Source organism: Mizuhopecten yessoensis, unplaced genomic scaffold (assembly GCF_002113885.1).
Source record: "Mizuhopecten yessoensis strain PY_sf001 unplaced genomic scaffold, ASM211388v2 scaffold2329, whole genome shotgun sequence".
Lineage (NCBI taxonomy): Eukaryota > Metazoa > Mollusca > Bivalvia > Pectinida > Pectinidae > Mizuhopecten > Mizuhopecten yessoensis.
In genome coordinates this window covers 5,172,241-5,191,771 of record NW_018404492.1, presented here as the reverse complement: position 1 = coordinate 5,191,771, position 19,531 = coordinate 5,172,241, and the positions used below count along the sequence as shown (strand labels likewise).

The following is a 19,531-nucleotide window of genomic DNA, read 5'->3' as shown; positions in this document are numbered from 1 at the left end:
ACGAGCATGCACTCGCGTATTGAAACTATTTGGAATGGAATGTCTAGCACACATGACCTCTATAAAAAAAAACGCATTCGCAAAAATATACATTCACATTCTTATTATATTCTATCTCGCTGGTATATCGTTCCTCAAGAAAAAAAAGAGGAACTTTAAAATTGTTTAGTTCAAACGTCAAAAATGAAATAATTAATCAAGTCGTATACAATAAACGTGTCTGTAACAATCCCACGTGACCAAAATCTGTTTGACGGATTCCACATCTGGAGCAGATGATACCACAAGTGGCGAAGATAAAATTTAACAAGTACTAATTGTAATGTGGACCATTACAGATGTCCCCCAAACTGCCCCCCATAGTCGCAAAGATGCATCAGAAAAGGTTCGCAATGCCATAATACACTCACAATATACATACTAAATTTGAGTGACATGCAGAATTTCTGAATTGCGACCAATCATAAATGTCTGTGTGGTTGCTATGGCAACGATACCTATGCGATTGAATTTGCAGTCCCCTAATACTCCTATATACCAACTCTCATCAAAATCAAACAATATCTAAATTTCGACCAATCAGAAGCATCCGTGTGGTTGCTATAGTAACAAATTATATGTATTTTTATTCGCAGACCCCTTGTACCAATATATACCTTTTTTTTTAAATCGAACAATATCTATATTTCGACCAAACAGAGGCCAGGCATCGGCAGTCATTTTGTTTAATCACAAAACAAACACCGCAGTTGTATTCGTATTGTCATAATACACCTATGCACCAAATTTCATCGAAATCGGACAGTATTTAAAGTATGACCAATCAGAGGAAAACGGCGGCCATTTAGTTGAAATGTGAAATCTTAGCTACGGAAGTGATCATTGTCCTATGATACACCTACATACTAAATTTGATCAAAATTGGACAATATTTAAATTTCGACCAATCAGGGGCCAGGAAATGGGGGCCGAGTGATCAAACTTGATCAAAATAACACAATATTTACATTTCTACCAATCAGAGGACATGAAATGGAGGCCGAGTGATCGTTGTCCCATGATTCACCTACATACCAAATGTTATCGAAATCGGACATTATTTAAATTTCGACTAATCAGATGTCAGGAAATGGCGGCCATTTTGTTTAATCACAAAACATACAACTGCGGTGTTTGTTTGTTTAATCACAAAACAAACACCGCAGTTGTATTCGTAGTGCCATATATACTAGACCTATGCACCAAATTTCGGGGGGGGGGGGGGGGGGGGGGGGGGAACGGCAGCCATTTTGTTGAAATGTGAAATCTAAGCTACCGAAGTGATCATTGACCTATGATACACCTACATACTAAATTCGATCAAAATTGGGCAATATATTAAATTTCGACCAATGATAACTATGCTGGACAGAAATGAATAAATCGAAATTGATATCGATACCCTTGTTGACTTCACTTGGATAACATTATCCCAACAATAATGTCAAGATACCCTTATCAATAAGAAATGAAGACCAAAATAATAGAATTTGTGACGATTCTCAAAGGTGATGTCTCTTTTCTCATCACAGCTCTGTCAACGGCACACCTTCCTGTTAAGGAAAGAAACAACTAATAAGGGAATGAAGAGCTGAACTCCTAGTGACAGAAATAACTTGAGGTAAGCATAAATGTTTTACCATCATCCCCCACCTCTTACACAAGTTATTTTGGTCTTTATTCCTGCAGGTCTTTGACACTAAACATTGCTTCTGTTTTTGGAATTAATATATGAATGTGACTTTACTTTGTTTACTTACTGATCTGTTTCTGGAACCAAATATAAATCTAATTAAAATTAGATTTCAAAATGTACCTTATAATATGTATTTGTTAATGTAAGATAATTATGTTTCTAAAAGTTAAACGGATATGTTCTTCATCAGAATCGTTAGAAATTAATAAGGTAAATTATATTTCAACGTGTTGATCAGTCCTGCATACATCAGGGACATAAACTTATAATTGTAATAATATTATGTTTACACTTACAGCACTTCGGTAGGTACGGGTCCCCTCATACTCTGCCATCACAGAAAGGCGTCTCATCTGAACAGCCTCATCCTCATCCTCCACATACGATTTATTGTCCACACCACCGGAACGGTGATCCAAACCTTAACATTTCAGAACATTTTATTAAGGTTTTGTTTATTTCTATCACGTCAATAAACACAGCTTCACTATTCCTATATATTCCTATTTTTTTCCGTTGGAAAGTCTTGCTTTAAAAAAATCTTAGCTGAAAGACATTTTCATTCATTTCAGCGATGCTTTTCAATGGAAAATCTTAGTTAATAAATATGCGAAAAATAAGGAACGTTCATGAAACTGGGGCCGATACCTTGTATTACTGTATTATCAGTTTTAGATGCAGACGATGTTTCACACGGTCATCAACTTTGTTCCTGAATGAGAGTATACCTTTGTTGTTGTTGGTTCAACAGCTCTCTAAGCGAACAATACACATTCTGTATACACTTTTAGACAATTCTTCTCACCGATGAACATAATATTTTTCATATTTACATAAAACAATAACATTGTATTTTTTGGTGTATTTTTTTATAATTTAGATAACATTTATAAGTACACAAATTATGACTTTGTCATCAAATTACGAAAATGTGACATACATCATGGCAAATACGCCACTATAAGCTACACGTATATATATAAAGCGCCGGTTATGTACACTTACCTGGATCTATTGCTATATCCAGCTGGCGTATTGCTATTTTACTTTCGGTAGATAAAGCACTATCACTTCTTGACCGCTGAACTTTTTTTCTCTTTTGAAAGTCATCCACAAGGTAAGCACTATCTGAACTATCATAGGCGGAATTCCTTGCATCAAGGGAACAACTGTCACCATGGGGACCAGCCCCTACGACCACACGCGACTCTTTGACGTCGTGCGGAGGCGAGTCTATAACGTCACTAGTATCTTCCGACGCTGAAGCTTGTGATGGAAGATGATTATCCACTTTGACCTCACCGGCTCCATCTGTCTTGTTGACCTCGTCAGCTCCCTGGTAAGTAGTATGTATGATAGTGGTGTAACCTCCTGGGTTTAGGTCGGTGTTATGTTGTGATACGTCACCGTTCACCTTTGGTCGCTTTATTGGTTTTGCGTACAAGTTCTCGATATTTTTTGTGCTCGATTTCTCTGTTCCGTCCGAAACATGACCGTTACAGAATTCACTACTCCCTGTAATAAAAATGGATGTACATTTCAGGCTGTAAATCTGCCAAGCGGTGCCATTTCTTTGATTTCAATCTATTTCTATTTTAAATCATATTGATGTTCAACGTAACACTCCAGACATCTAATTTCTGATGGAGCTACACAATATATTATTGCATGTTTTTATATTTAATCGTGCAGTGTTGTTTGAACCAATTTTACAAATAATTACCTCTATCAGTAGTGGATATTTTGACTTTCGTTTCCTTCAGCTGGTTTTGTAGGAAATCAATTTCTCTCTGGAAAAGGGAAAGAGTTGGAAAGATTCGCCATATTTTATCAGTGAATTACGAATTAAGAGATAAATATCCACCAAACAGAAATAAACTGTATTGTGTTTTCATTTGCATGTAGATCAAATATCCTATTAGAGTGGGTCCCGGCACTTGTAAGCGACTTAGTTAGCATGCACCCTCGATACTGCAGGGGATACGCGCGCTTTCAGTTTCTGCACCCCTGTAAATTGTTATATCAGAATCGAAGGCTCAATGTGCGCCATCTTGTGGATGAGAAAAGAAGACTAGTTTGATCCAAGTATCATGTACATATAAAGATGTGGCGGTCGCATAGCGGTAAAATTGACTGGCTTTAAAGTCGGGTTTCGCTTCTATGAAATGTTAAAAGGACATGTATCACTTTAGAAATTGGTCAGGTATTATTTGTCACCTGAGACCCATCAAATAGCTTGCCGCGTGCCTTCAAATGAGCGTAAATATTGAAGTATCGAGGATGGTTGACTTGCAGACTTATTGAAACTCACTTCCATTCAACATGCCAAGCATGTGACACAATGAGGTCATTTAGGGGTCATTAACAATTTAAATTGGTAATGTGGTCGGAAAGTGGTAGGGTGAGAGAGAAGAAGCAGACAAATATATCAATCATTTTCATATTGTTATTTGTTATTTGTTCCTTTGTGAATAACTTACTGAAACACGTTATTATAAAATATCAATAAAGTTAAGGAAACAGCTGGAATGAACTTGCTTGTGGTCTCCAACATGAGGTCATACCACGGAATTAGATCAGATCCCAAGTTCGTGGTATTACCGGTAAAAATATCATATCGTGGATCCTACTTACTTTGTTTATAGAGGCTAGCAACGATTGAATAAATTTAAATCATAAGTAAATTAATTATGTACATACAAATGTACTTGTAGTGTAATTGTATGGGGTTTTGTGCATTTATTTGCTTATTATTCTTATTTATTCCATATTTAGCGTTGCTAGTCCTTGTATTTACTGCTAGTCTATAGTGCTTGAAGGGAGCACGCCACAGAAGCTTGAAGCTTCACTGTGGTTGAGACAGCTGTAAATATAGCCGACTATAAATACCATCCGAGTTTTGTAGGTTTATATATAGTGACATTGCTATGTAATGGTAAGTTTGAAATTCATGGGTCCGCTCTCAATACACAACACCTTCCTTACAACCTCTGTACAGACAAGGTACCGTCCTCGATATCCATGCAGGGGTTTCGCTCACTTTGGCTCTCTGCACTCCTGGAATTAGTCCGCTAAAACTGACCATAATCGCAGGCTCAAAAATTCTGATCGATCAGAATTTTTGAGCCTGCGATTATGGTCAATTTTAGCGGACTACCCTGGAATATGTCATAGCAAAATTGAACGCACGAAGATAGCTGTTTGATTGGTCTCGGATAAAAAAAAAAAACCTGACCAATCGCTACGCTGATACATGTCCTTTGGAGATTACAAAGGAGTGACACTCGACTTCAAAGTCTGTCATTTTTTACCGTTACGCGCCCGCGAGATTCTTTTCATGTACATCAAAGTAACGAGGTGGTACAACACTGAGCCTTCAATTTTCCTATGGCATATTCCAGGGGTGCAGGGAGCGAAAGTGAGCGAAACCCCCGGATATCGAGGATGCCAAGGTACTAGTCTCGTCTGTCAATATACCCATTATATATTGTGGGTATATTGAACCTGTGCTTCGTACAGAAGATGTATCGGGAGCCAAATCATGGATTTCCAAGACGGTGATTGACACTAGCATATTGCGCCTTGGTTTTTTTCAGAAAATAACATTTCAATGTTTTAGGAAGCTATATACCGCTAGGCCTTTCTGCCTTCTAGGGCTTGCTTCAGGTTGATTGAATATATGTATAGAAACGCTTTCCAGCAAAAAGACAAGCAAGCCTCCATTAAGATAACTACCTGTTGCTTGTCTACTTTTTCGCGCAGCTCGGCCCCTTTTTCCTCTGCCTTCTTCTTGGCTTTCATCAAATAATGTAGTTCTATATCCACCTTGTCTGAAAATACTCTTTTCGAAACTGGAAGTAAAAACAACAATGCTATCTGGCGAAATTTGAGAACGAACAAATTTAGCCAAATCTTCATTTTTTATATATATTTTTTTAATTTTTATTTTATAAACTTTTTCCTCTGGTTCTAAAGCATGCAAAATATTAATTCTCCATTTCCCCGAATGTCATTATCTTACAGATGTACATCTTGGTCGCACCAAAACGGTGGATCAAACACATGATATAAAACTTATCTAGTGATTCCACAGATATTAATGTGAAAGGAATGAGAAATCAGATCCTCTTGTTAGAAAGTGTTTACCTGTACATGCACGAGGTACCCTACACAACCGGAAGAACACAATGTATGTGGCGGCCTCAACCGCCGGATGGTAACACAGAACGTCATCCCAGAACAAAGTAAACAATATCTCCATGGCAACCAGAACGACAACAATTAAGCTGTCACAAATCTGTAATTAATGTACATAAAAAAACATATATTATGTTATGAAATAATTCAAGTACAATTTATCTGACAACTATAACTTTTTTTAGAACACTTTGTTTTTAAGGTAGAATCACATTCCTTACCAACAAAACTTGGAGATGTAGGGTCGTTTGGTGCATGTACTTCACTATTATATGCATCATCTCCTTTGCCATCCCTGCAGGTCGTTGAGAAAACAATATACGTGTTCCTGCTGTTATCGACTGCATGTCGTAACAGGCACCTAATATGTTACCTTTTGTAGGCTTGTAGAGGTATAGCTAATGTAATATTATTGAGAGATGGCACTCTAAAGTGACCATGCGTGACCCCATCATCTATGGAAAGAATGTCGCCTGCTCAGCGCTTTAAGTAAGAAAGGTGTTTTGGCCGAGTTATCGCGTAAACAGAAATGCCAAAACGCGGAAAGTTGAAACTCGACAGAAAACTCCGTAGGATATGTTGAACATTATTGCTTCAAGCATTACCGTACAAAATTTGAAAGGAATTGATTAAAAAAACCTGCATTTACTACACAATGCCCTTATTTGGCAATAAATGGGGCATGATTCCACCAAAAATGAACGTAAACTTCTGAAATGCGAACTTATCCGGGCTATATTGGTATGCAATATGTGTACTAAGTTTGAGTTCAATCAACCCAAGGGAACTTGAATTATCGCACGGAAACCTTGTTCCGGACGACGCAACCGACGATGCCGACAAAATAATACCTATTCCGTCTTTGCGTATTGCAGAGTTATCTTTTCTTGTGAGCAGGTATTGATTGGTTTGTGTGAGAAAATGAGGTCGTTTTCTCAAAAAGTGATGACGTTACTCTCACAAACAAATGACGTAACAATCAATACCTGCTCACAAGAGCAGATAAATCTCCAATACGAAAAGACGGATTATGTCGCCTGGAGTTGAAGGCGACACAAAAACCAAACAAACCAAACGACCCAAAATAAACCGCTCATTTCCGACAAAATTCCACATCATATTTTACAATGATTCGATGACAATTCTAAAAGGAAACAAAAGATCGTAGGTACTTCGAACACAGTTATATCGATATTACTGCTTTATATATATATAAAAGGTGGAGAAATCAATGGAAACAATATGTTGGGTATCATACATGTCTTGTAAACGCCCACCTCTCGCATCCGTAATCGTTGTTAGTATGTGTTTTTGTTTAAAATAAAATATTGTTTATATAAAAGCTTATATAAGATCTGATATTTTGATATATAAACTTTCTGTATATCTCTCATCATAACAGGCTTCCCTTGTGTCTTCATATTGTCTAGTCCCTATGTTTAGTAGCTAACGATTGGAAAAGGACACTCACCTCAATTAAGTCTTTAAACACCTTTGACCTTCCAGACACAACTCGCAAAAGCACCTAAAAAGCAAAACGAGATTTTTTTTTTTTTATTGCATCATCCTTCTCTGCTGCCATTTATATACGTAAGTATGTTTGATTTTACAAAGATTATAATTAGGACGTACTTAATAGTTTCCGATATTGTCATTCATCAATAAAGGGCTTTTGTTGAGGTGAATACGCAGTTAAATGAACATGAGAAAGTGATATTAACCGAGACGAAGTTAGGGTTAATATCACTTAATTTCTATAATTTTTATATTAAATGCCAAATATATAGGATCTTACATGAGTTTCCATTTCATATGAGATTTACGAAACGAGTCTAAGAATTTTTCAATTTAGCGAGCCTCTGGCGAGCTAAAATGAAAAATTCGTGACGAGTTTCATAAATTTCATATGAAATGAAAACGAGTGCAAGATCCTATTTATCACATAATCAAGAACAATTTTCATGCAACCTTGAAATGTAAAACCCCGCCATTTTGACTCAAGTGCGTCAAGTCTGTGACATCACGTACTTGTCTTAGGCGTGACGCCACAATTGAAACAATTGAAACTTACAACCAATCACAGGACTGATAGGTAATATGACATGGGTTAATAGACACTGGATAACACAGTACATCATGTGATAAAATGTTTTGATTATCAAATAAAGTGGAACGTATGAAAATTGTACGAATGAAAATACTTCATTTGGCAGAGAACATTGTGACGTTACATTCAAATGACGTCATAAGGTGAAGATTGACCTGCTTCTTCAAAAAAATAGAATCACCGCGAATATGATCCCACCAATGAGGAGGTGGGGAAAATATAAGCATTTAATGGCAATTCAATTCACTTCCCTTAACATTTCATTTCATTTTGCACTTTTTCTTGACTTCCGAATTTATTTCAGAATATGCTACGGTTGAATTCTTACCCTCATTACAATGGAAAAAATGCTTGTGTGTAACTAAAAGCATGGTCAACAATATTTAATTGTTAATGAACCTCTGTAAACTGACTTCACAATGACCGTCATCTACAAATGTATTATCGTCTAGTCAACAGTTTCCGCGCGTTATGTATTTCCGCGCAGCCATTTTATCAAGCTATATCTCGTAACTACCTGACCTGCTGGACACAACACAAGGATATTTTAGACGTTTGGCCATCGTCTGTAAACTGACACAAAAATTACTTGAAGTTCGTTTGGAAAACATAAGAATTAATCACTGATTAAAAAACACGCATAAATATGCAGTTTTGCTTAATGCACTTTTTATCTTGCTCAAAATGAGCCCATACCTGAACAAACAGTGATATATTTCATTCATGAACCGGTCTTTTTTGTAGTCTGACAAACGTACGAAAATGTCGTATGCAAATGAAGCCACATCTCCTCGCCGATTTTTTTCCACCTCCGAAGAGCCAATGAGACATTCTTATATCGATAAACTGTAGTTTCAATGAAACGTAAACCTTGTAATGCAATGAACTTCCAATTTTCACCAATTTTAAACATAACAAAATGAGAAATAACATACCATCAACCAAAACCGATATAAGACTGCAGGAAAAAAAATAACAGATTCTATATTATAACTAAATAAATATAATAAATAAATTTAAAAAATTACATGAATTCGTTCAATTTGACATCTTGAAAAATCTATTAAAAATGTGAAATTTAAAAGAAGTTGTTTTGATAATTAATTTGACGATCAAAGGTATGTTTTTATTATTTCAAACGAAGCTTTTGTTCTTGCAGGTTACTGTAGAGAATTTCTTTTTAGTGTATTCGAGTTATCTCTTTTTGAACACTAAATCAAAGTAGACACACGGAAACATATGACGGCTACCTCCGACGGGAGAAATTTGATAAAAATTGTTTGTTCTGATTTTTTTTTAAATACATTTTTATGTTGCTAGTTTTTTGTTTCCATTAGTAGGTTGTGTACATGTCTTTGACAGTCATCCGTAATTTCAACAGTTTTCTGCCGATATGAGTACGAAATCGCGGATGCTTCTTAAGTGCGTGGAAACCGGTAACCCGAGGATATATAATAATACACTTCAGGACCTACACGTCGAGATTTTCATATAATTTGAAATCTTAGTAAGAGTTAACTCCCCTCGTGCATATGCTAAATGATAATAGTATCGGCCAACTTGTCATTAGAAAATCAGTGGAGCGTCACCAGACAATAACTACCAAAGGACTCTTGGCTGGTCATTACACGCCTGAATGATTTACTGATTGTGATAAGAACGTAAGTGTTGATAGCTGACCAGGACGATATAATGACCATTCATTTGGGAGATGACCACCACAGATACCATTAACCACACATCCGGTGGCTAGAGCATTGTCACCTCTCTATCACGGAATGTTATCCGGCCTAGGTAACATACATGTGCAAAAATGCGGAGGACTACTTCAGCCGATACCGCCATTGATGTAAACATCTTGTTAACAAGACGCATTCGTGTCACCTTACTTTTGATGGACATTGCTATTCACTATTTTTGACACGATTGACCTTCATCAAGAAATTGTTACTCCGGTCTCTGTGATAAGGAGCAGAGACTGGCGTCAAGACCTGGGGCGGATCTAGATTCTAATTTGAGACCCTCCCTGGAGATTTCGACTCCATAGGAAACTGGGGTTAACCCCCTCCTCTCCCTTAGCAGCTGAAATTTTAAGCATGAAATACGCTGGATATACTACGACACTTGCCCGAGAAAAAATAATCTGAACAAAAGACCCCTCTGATAACGACACTTACCTCAACAAAAGACCCCTGAGATAACGACACTTACCTCAACAAAAGACCCCTGAGATAACGACACTTACCTCAACAAAAGACCCCTGAGATAACGTCTCTTACCTCAGCAAAAGACCCCTCAGATAACGACACTTACCTCAGCAAAAGACCCCTCAGATAGCGACACTTACCTCAGCAAAAGACCCCTTAGATAACGTCACTTACCTCAACAAAAGACCCCTCAGATAGCGACACTTACCTCAGCAAAAGATCCCTCAGATAACGTCACTTACCTCAGCAAAAGATCCCTCAGATAACGTCTCTTACCTCAGCAAAAGACCCCTCAGATAGCGACACTTACCTCAACAAAAGACCCCTCAGATAACGACACTTACCTCAGCAAAAGACTCCTCAGATAACGTCTCTTACCTCAACAATAGACCCCTCAGATAGCGACACTTACCTCAGCAAAACACCTCTCAGATAGCGACACTTACCTCAGCAAAACACCCCTCAGATAACCACACTTACCTTAAAAAATACCCCTCAGATAACGTCACTTACCTAATTAAAAGACCCCTCAGATAACGACACTTACCTCAGCAAAAGACCCGTCAGATAACGTCACTTACCTTAATAAAAGACCTCTCAGATAAAGACACTTATCTCAACAAAAGACCCCTCAGATAACGTCACTTACCTCAACAAAAGACCTCTCAGATAAAGACACTTACCTCAACAAAAGACCCCTCAGACAACGTCTCTTACTTGTTTCTCCACAAAAGTCCCTTACCTCAACAATAAACACCCCTGCGATAACGACACTGGCATAATGAGCCACACAGTAAGTGATTTCTATTGGTTCCACCATATTGACGCACCGCCTGCAAATACTGCCCCCAGGGTCGGGGTCCTGGGTAGGCGTGGCATTGACAGGGGTGCTGGCATTTTGGGTGGAAGTAATGGGTGGGTCTGTTGGCGCACCCCCGGGCACTGCAAAACAATAGTAGTTTAGCAAAATATATTTAGGTTATAAGAGGAAACGTATACTAATACATTATTAAATGCATATGTGAATAAATGAAATTACAAACTCATTATGTGGAATGTTACAGAAACCTTCAAGTTTAAAAGTTACAAATGTGAAGTTTGCAATTATTTGACCTTTGACCTTAAGGTCAAGGTCATAGCGATATAATGGATCGTTTATACTGCTAGAAAAGTAACGAACTAGACTAAATGTTACTGAAAAGTTTACACTTGTTTGACCTCTGACCTTGAGGTCAACGTTAAAGTGACCTAAGGATTGATGAAGGTACATGTATCTTTATCGGTTTAAAAGTTACGACCCGACCCGGATTAGGTGATACTGCAAATGGTGCACTTATTTGACCTTTGACCTTGAGGTCAATGTCACAGTGATCTATGAGAGTAGTTAGAAGTTTGATTCAATATGAACCATAGACAAGACTGTTATAGAGAAAAATCCCGATAAAGTATACTTAGGTTTTCTGATATTAACACACTCATTCCCGTCACTTTTGGGAATAAGACGTTAAAATCGTTTTTATTTGTTCCTTTAACTGCTTGGTCAGTTTTCTTTGACCCTACCAGTCATCCAAGCGGTCAGATGGATTGATACACCACATATGACCATCCGGATCTAATGGAGTCAGTAAGTGGTCATTTCGCTTTCCGATAAGTATGATTCAGCCGATGTCTATGTGACCGAGTTTTCTCCAGGGCAAACTGTCAATAATTTACTGATTGATTCACAATGGTCTGTCCGCGAGGGCGTTCTGTTGTACAGTGTAAGGGCATTGTATGTAGATTATTTAAAAGTAGTCCGGCTCTCCATGACGTAGGAACGACGTCCACTGCATTACGTACGCGACAGCTGGTCTTGTGTTAGCATGTACATGAAACAGATATTTAAAATGCAATCATGCGTACATGGAATTTGATTTCGATATGTAATATTTTGACCGATATTTTTGAACGCATATTTGATAATATCTGTTTAAAACACATTTATTTAATGAAAATAATTATGTGTACCTCTAGTTAAAGCCGTGCGTATACGTAGTAAGTATTTGATATCTGGGGCAGATTTATCATGAAGTGCGGGGTGAGTGTGAGCAGAGGTGAAAATATGGTTCCGTGGGTGGTGTGCTAGTTTAAAAATTATACAGAATCATTTGTCCTGTAGCTGTGAAACTCTCGACATTCAGTGTTTGCAAAGAAATATGAAATACTGGTATAAATGTGTGTAGCGATCGATTTTCGTAATTAACCATTTGTAATGCAGGTATTTGAAGTGGTGTACATCAAGGCGATCTGTTAGCTCGTCATTTTTTTCGGATTCAGAAACGGCAATTTAATATCACTGTATCGCCAATAAATGCAAGCAGAGGATATCGGGCCAGGTAACTTTAGATTTAAAATTTAAAAAATCCAATCGAGTGGTATGAATTATACATTATATATATTTAATATATATAATATGTGATATGTGTGATTTAATGTATGATGAGTGTTATACTGTCTATCATCATAATTTTCACCGTATAATGACTGTAATAGTACCTATTACATCATTGTGTTTATAGTACTTTATGGTATGATGCGGGTACTATTATCATTATCTTATGTGTGTGTCTGTCCATGTGCATGTGTGTGTCACTATGTAAGGATGTGACCATGATTGTGAATGCATTTTCTTCTCTTTCAATAGTGTTGAATTGTACGTGTATTGTTCGTTATTTCTGTAACTCTTCATTTCTGGAGGAAATAAAGGAAATAATAATAATAATAATAATAATAATAATAACAATACATTATATATATCTAATATATATGATATCTGTGATCGAACCGAAATAGCTCGAGGGATTCTTCATGTGAACTGTGCAGAAATGAGTATCCCTTTGAGTATTTTGTCTGGATCAGTATGCATACAAGTTATACAGTAATATCCCTTAATAATGAGACGTATATTGATACATTATGTTATCAGAATGTCCTGATCGTACACGTTCTTTTCCTGGTAGTACTAACACCTCGTCTTACTTACAATTTATTCCATTGTTTTTATTACATAATAATCTATGTTAAAATTAAGCGTCACCGTGAACGAGTGTATTTTTGATATGTCAACCGGAACAGGCGTTGCATAAGAGATAATCTACACCCGATGCATCACAATAAGTCTTCAAATGTATACATTTATGCAAATAATAAACGCATAAATACCGCACATGTTATAATAATGGATCTTATGATCCCATTCTTTTTGGTCGTGTCTCCCTAGGTGCCATTGATTAGCACATTGTCCGGAGAACGTGAGACAGTTGAATATTTGGCTATCGTGTCCAATCGGTAACCGTCGGAACTTTCCGTAAACAAGAAAAGGAAAGTACCGACGGTTTCGGTGGCCAGATTATGACACAGAGCTCACCGTCATGTTAAACCCCAAACAGACCATAGACACTTGGCGTTCTAATAATACCTTAAGATTAGTGAAAACGCGGGAAGTTTATAAAACACCTCGTGTAGCTTATTTCCAGTTAATATTAAAACGCCAACTGCTCGTGAACAATTTCATCAACCGAACAACAAAACTGAAGGAGAAACACTTTAAGATTTTTAGTATATATACGGTAAACTGGGCGGTGTCACCCAAGTCTATGTAAACGTGTGGCGATGAACAGCATACCGAGGAATACCGATCACTGTTTATCAGATAACGACACGTAATATCTACTAACACCTGAACAGTTCTGACAAGTCATGGCTTCTCGGAAGTAGAAATTATACTATCAGTTTATATAAGTTAAAGAAGTTAAACAAGGTATTTGTCAATATTTCAGCGAGGTAAAAAAATAAAATATAAGTAAAACTTCAGCAAAGAACAAAACGCCATTTGTCGTACAACAAACAACAATTTACATACATGTCGATCATTGTGTAGATAAAATTAACGCTGGTTTATAATTCGCTGAAACGACGATTTATCGACATCGATAGCGTTCCTCCCTTCTCGTTCCTACCTTCTCGTATATATCATTGGGGGTGGCATTTTACCGAAAGTTGATATAAACCCCTAAAACGTGTACAATTACTCTGAACACCTTAGTTTAGGTCCAAATATATATGTAACAAATTTACACATGAAAAACGGATAATGCCAAGTGTCTGAGAAATAAATTAGCTTTGAGAATATCTTATTTTCCATGAAATCTGACATTAATCGTAACGATTTACATCGATTGTCCACCACGCTTCTGTCGAGAATGTGATAAATGTTTGCTAATGGATCAGACATTACTCGTAATGATTGTGCTAACCTGTGTAATTACGTACCCTGTAAAATATCGAGTCGGATGAGAAGCTCGGCTGTAATGGCAAGGCCGTCAACAACAACCAGGACAGCTATGATACACTCCATACATAGTCCACTGACAGTCCCGTACAGCCGGCTACAGGGGCTGAAAATATAACATAAACCTGTAATAACGGTCAACTCCAAACGTAACCTGTTATATAGCGGTCACCATTATACACTATTCACTGTACGGTCGTGTACAGACGCCTACAACAGATGTAAATATAGCATAAACCTGTCATAACGGTCACATCCAAACGTAAACCTGTGAAAGCGGTCACCATTATACACCGATCGATAATAGTCGTGTACAGAAGCCCATAACAGATGTAAATATAACGTAAACCTGTCATAACGGTCACATTCAAACGTAAACCTGTGATAGCGGTCACCATTATACACCGATCGCTAATAGTCGTGTACAGAGGCCCACAACAGATGTAAATATAGCATAAACCTGTCATGACGGTCACATGCAAACGTAAACCTGCAATAGCGGTCACCTATATACATTGTTTACTGGTGGTCATGTAAGTCAACAACAAGCAACAATTATATACAAACGTAATGGAAATATTTTTTAACGGTCACCCATATACCCATAAATTCACTGAAGTCTCGTATAGTCAGCAAAAACAGGTATAAGTATAACTTAAGCCTGTAATAACGGTCACCTATTCCATGTGTACCCTGACAGTCTCGTGTAGCCGGAGTAAACACTTGGAAATACAACGTAAACCTCTTGTAATAGATAACACCATTTTCCCAAGAGGTCGATGATTTGTGATAGAATTGATGTTCCTATTTTTATTTTTTTTCTAAACATTGGAAACATCAAAAATTCATATACATGCATGATTATCTTTCTTGATGAATATGTGGATCTGAAAACGTGATATTAACCTCGACTTTGCCTCGGTCTATATAACCACATATTCACCTCTTAAAAAAGTCCATAATTGATAAACAACGGTCAACCGGCTACACCAGCTGGAAATATATGTAAATTTGTTATATAACAGGAAATATACCTAATTAATCTAATATAGACTGTGTTGTAGGCGGAGGGAGAGGTATAGAGTCAGAGTGGTGGCCCACGTTGAGTAGGGGTTGGGTAGGAGTGTGTTTGTGGACTGGGCCGTTCTTGTTCACAATTCAGGACGGGTATCCTGATACACATGTATGTGACCTACATACATGCAAATGTATCTAGAATTAAAAAAGTCTATTATCATATGAACGTTCTTGGTATAGATTATATTCGTAGAAAAGGATACTGTATCTGTTTCGTAAAAAATAGGTTTTATCTCGCTGTTGAAAATCAAAGTTAACATTTAACTGATACGACAGGCGATACTACTAGATACGTATAATATTAAGCATGTCTATGCCAAGGACTATATATCGTAGTATTGATCGTCTGTGTCCAGGGCCTACATCATGTAGTACATCGTATGTACCCATGACCTATATCATGTAGTACATCGTGTGTACCCATGACCTATATCATGTAGTACATCGTGTGTACCCATGACCTATATCATGTTGTACATCGTATGTACACAGTGCCTCTATCATGTTGTACATCGTATGTACCCAGTGCCTATATCATGTAGTACATCGTATGTACCCAGGGCCTATATCATGTAGTACATCGTTTATAGTCACATGTACCCAGTGTCTATATCATGTAGTACATCGTATGTAGTCACATGTACCCAGGGCCTATATCATGAAGTGCATCGTATGTAACTAGGGCCTATATCATGTAGTACATCGTATGTAGTCACATGTACCCAGGGCCTATATCATGTAGTACATCGTATGTAGTCACATGTACCCAGGGCCTATATCATGTAGTACATCGTATGTACCCAGGGCCTATATCATGTAGTACATCGTATGTACCCAGGGCCTATATCATGTAGTACATCGTATGTACCCAGGGCCTATATCATGTAGTACATCGTATGTACCCAGGGCCTATATCATGTAGTACATCGTATGTACCCAGGGCCTATATCATGTAGTACATCGTATGTACCCAGGGCCTATATCATGTAGTACATCGTATGTACCCAGGGCCTATATCATGTAGTACATCGTATGTACCCAGGGCCTATATCATGTAGTACATCGTATGTACCCAGTGCCTATATCATGTAGTACATCGTATGTACCCAGGGCCTATATCATGTAGTACATCGTTTATAGTCACATGTACCCAGTGTCTATATCATGTAGTACATCGTATGTAGTCCCATGTACCCAGGGCCTATATCATGTAGTACATCGTATGTACCCAGGGCCTATATCATGTAGTACATCGTATGTACCCAGGGCCTATATCATGTAGTACATCGTATGTACCCAGGGCCTATATCATGTAGTACATCGTATGTACCCAGGGCCTATATCATGTAGTACATCGTATGTACCCAGGGCCTATATCATGTAGTACATCGTATGTACCCAGGGCCTATATCATGTAGTACATCGTATGTACCCAGGGCCTATATCATGTAGTACATCGTATGTACCCAGGGCCTATATCATGTAGTACATCGTTTGTACCCAGTGCCTATATCATGTAGTACATCGTATGTACCCAGGGCCTATATCATGTAGTACATCGTATGTACCCAGGGCCTATATCATGTAGTACATCGTATGTACCCAGGGCCTATATCATGTAGTACATCGTATGTACCCAGGGCCTATATCATGTAGTACATCGTATGTACCCAGGGCCTATATCATGTAGTACATCGTATGTACCCAGGGCCTATATCATGTAGTACATCGTATGTACCCAGTGCCTATATCATGTAGTACATCGTATGTACCCAGGGCCTATATCATGTAGTACATCGTATGTACCCAGTGCCTATATCATGTAGTACATCGTATGTACCCAGGGCCTATATCATGTAGTACATCGTATGTACCCAGTGCCTATATCATGTAGTACATCGTATGTACCCAGGGCCTATATCATGTAGTACATCGTATGTACCCAGTGCCTATATCATGTAGTACATCGTATGTACCCAGGGCCTATATCATGTAGTACATCGTTTATAGTCACATGTACCCAGTGTCTATATCATGTAGTACATCGTATGTAGTCACATGTACCCAGTGCCTATATCATGTAGTACATCGTATGTACCCAGGGCCTATATCATGTAGTACATCGTATGTACCCAGGGCCTATATCATGTAGTACATCGTTTGTACCCAGTGCCTATATCATGTAGTACATCGTATGTACCCAGTGCCTATATCATGTAGTACATCGTATGTACCCAGGGCCTATATCATGTAGTACATCGTATGTACCCAGGGCCTATATCATGTAGTACATCGTTTGTACCCAGTGCCTATATCATGTAGTACATCGTATGTACCCAGTGCCTATATCATGTAGTACATCGTATGTACCTAGGGCCTATATCATGTAGTACATCGTATGTACCCATGGCCTATATCATGTAGTACATCGTATGTACCCAGGGCCTATATCATGTAGTACATCGTTTGTACCCAGTGCCTATATCATGTAGTACATCGTATGTACCCAGTGCCTATATCATGTAGTACATCGTATGTACCTAGGGCCTATATCATGTAGTACATCGTATGTACCCATGGCCTATATCATGTAGTACATCGTATGTGCCCAGGGCCTATATCATGAAGTACATCGTTTGTACCCGGTGCCTATATCATGTAGTACATCGTATGTTCCCATGGCCTATATCATGTAGTACATCGTATGTACCCAGGGCCTATATCATGTAGTACGTCGTATGTACCCAGGGCCTATATCATGTAGTACATCGTTTGTACCCAGGGCCTATATCATGTAGTACATAGTATGTACCCAGGGCCTATATCATGTAGTACATCGTATGTACCCATGATCTATATCATGTAGTACATCGTATGTACCGAGTGCCTATATCATGTAGTACATCGTATGTACCCATTGCCTATATCATGTAGTACATCGTTTGTACCCAGTGCCTATATCATATAGTACATCGTATGTACCCATGGCCTATAGCATGTAGTACATCGTATGTACCCAGTGCCTATATCATGTAGTACATCGTATGTAGTCCCATGTACCCAGGGCCTATATCTTGTAGTACATCGTATGTACCCAGTGCCTATATCATGTAGTCCATCGTTTGTACCCAGTGCCTATATCATGTAGTACATCGTGTGTACCCAGGGCATATATCATGTAGTACATCGTATGTACTTAGGGCCTATATCATGTAGTGCATCGTATGTAGTCACATGTACCCAGGGCCTATATCATGTAGTACATCGTATGTACTTAGGGCCTATATCATGTAGTACATCGTATGTAGTCACATGTACCAAAGGCCTATATCATGTAGTACATCGTATGTACCCATGTCCTATATCATGTAGTACATCGTATGTACCCAGTGCCTATATCATGTAGTACATCGTATGTATCCAGGGCCTATATCATTTAGTCCATCGTATGTGGTCACATGTTCCCAGTGCCTACATCATGTAGTACATCGTATGTACCTAGGGCCAATATCATGTAGTACATCGTATGTACCCATGTCCTATATCATGTAGTACATCGTATGTACCCAGTACTTAGGGCCTATATCATGTAGTACATCGTATGAAGTCACATGTACCCAGGGCCCATATCATGTAGTACATCGTTTGTACCCAGTGCCTATATCATGTAGTACATCGTATGTATCCAGGGCCTATATCATTTAGTACATCGTATGTGGTCACATGTTCCCAGTGCCTATATCATGTAGTACATGGTCTGTGTCCAGGGCCTATATCATGTAGTACATGGTCTGTGTCCAGGGCCTATATATTGTAGTACATGGTCTGTGTCCAGGGCCTATATATTGTAGTACATGGTCTGTGTCCAGGGCCTATAT

General features: G+C 38.2%; 1 protein-coding gene across 1 annotated transcript in view; it reads right to left on the bottom strand.

Annotated features, from left to right (window-relative positions):
* Positions 1-1,255: 1,255 nt before the first annotated feature.
* Positions 1,256-19,531, bottom strand: part of LOC110445651 — a 32,687-nt gene continuing 14,411 nt past the window's right edge. Inside the window, exons 2-10 of the mRNA XM_021490372.1 lie at positions 14,558-14,682; positions 10,989-11,188; positions 7,404-7,457; positions 5,882-6,032; positions 5,471-5,586; positions 3,459-3,525; positions 2,741-3,250; positions 2,032-2,156; positions 1,256-1,592 (exon numbers count right to left, since the gene is read on the bottom strand). Of these exons, the coding sequence (XP_021346047.1) occupies positions 1,566-1,592; positions 2,032-2,156; positions 2,741-3,250; positions 3,459-3,525; positions 5,471-5,586; positions 5,882-6,032; positions 7,404-7,457; positions 10,989-11,188; positions 14,558-14,682 (1,375 nt within the window). The 3' untranslated portion in view covers positions 1,256-1,565. The remainder of the gene's footprint in view (positions 1,593-2,031; positions 2,157-2,740; positions 3,251-3,458; positions 3,526-5,470; positions 5,587-5,881; positions 6,033-7,403; positions 7,458-10,988; positions 11,189-14,557; positions 14,683-19,531) is intronic.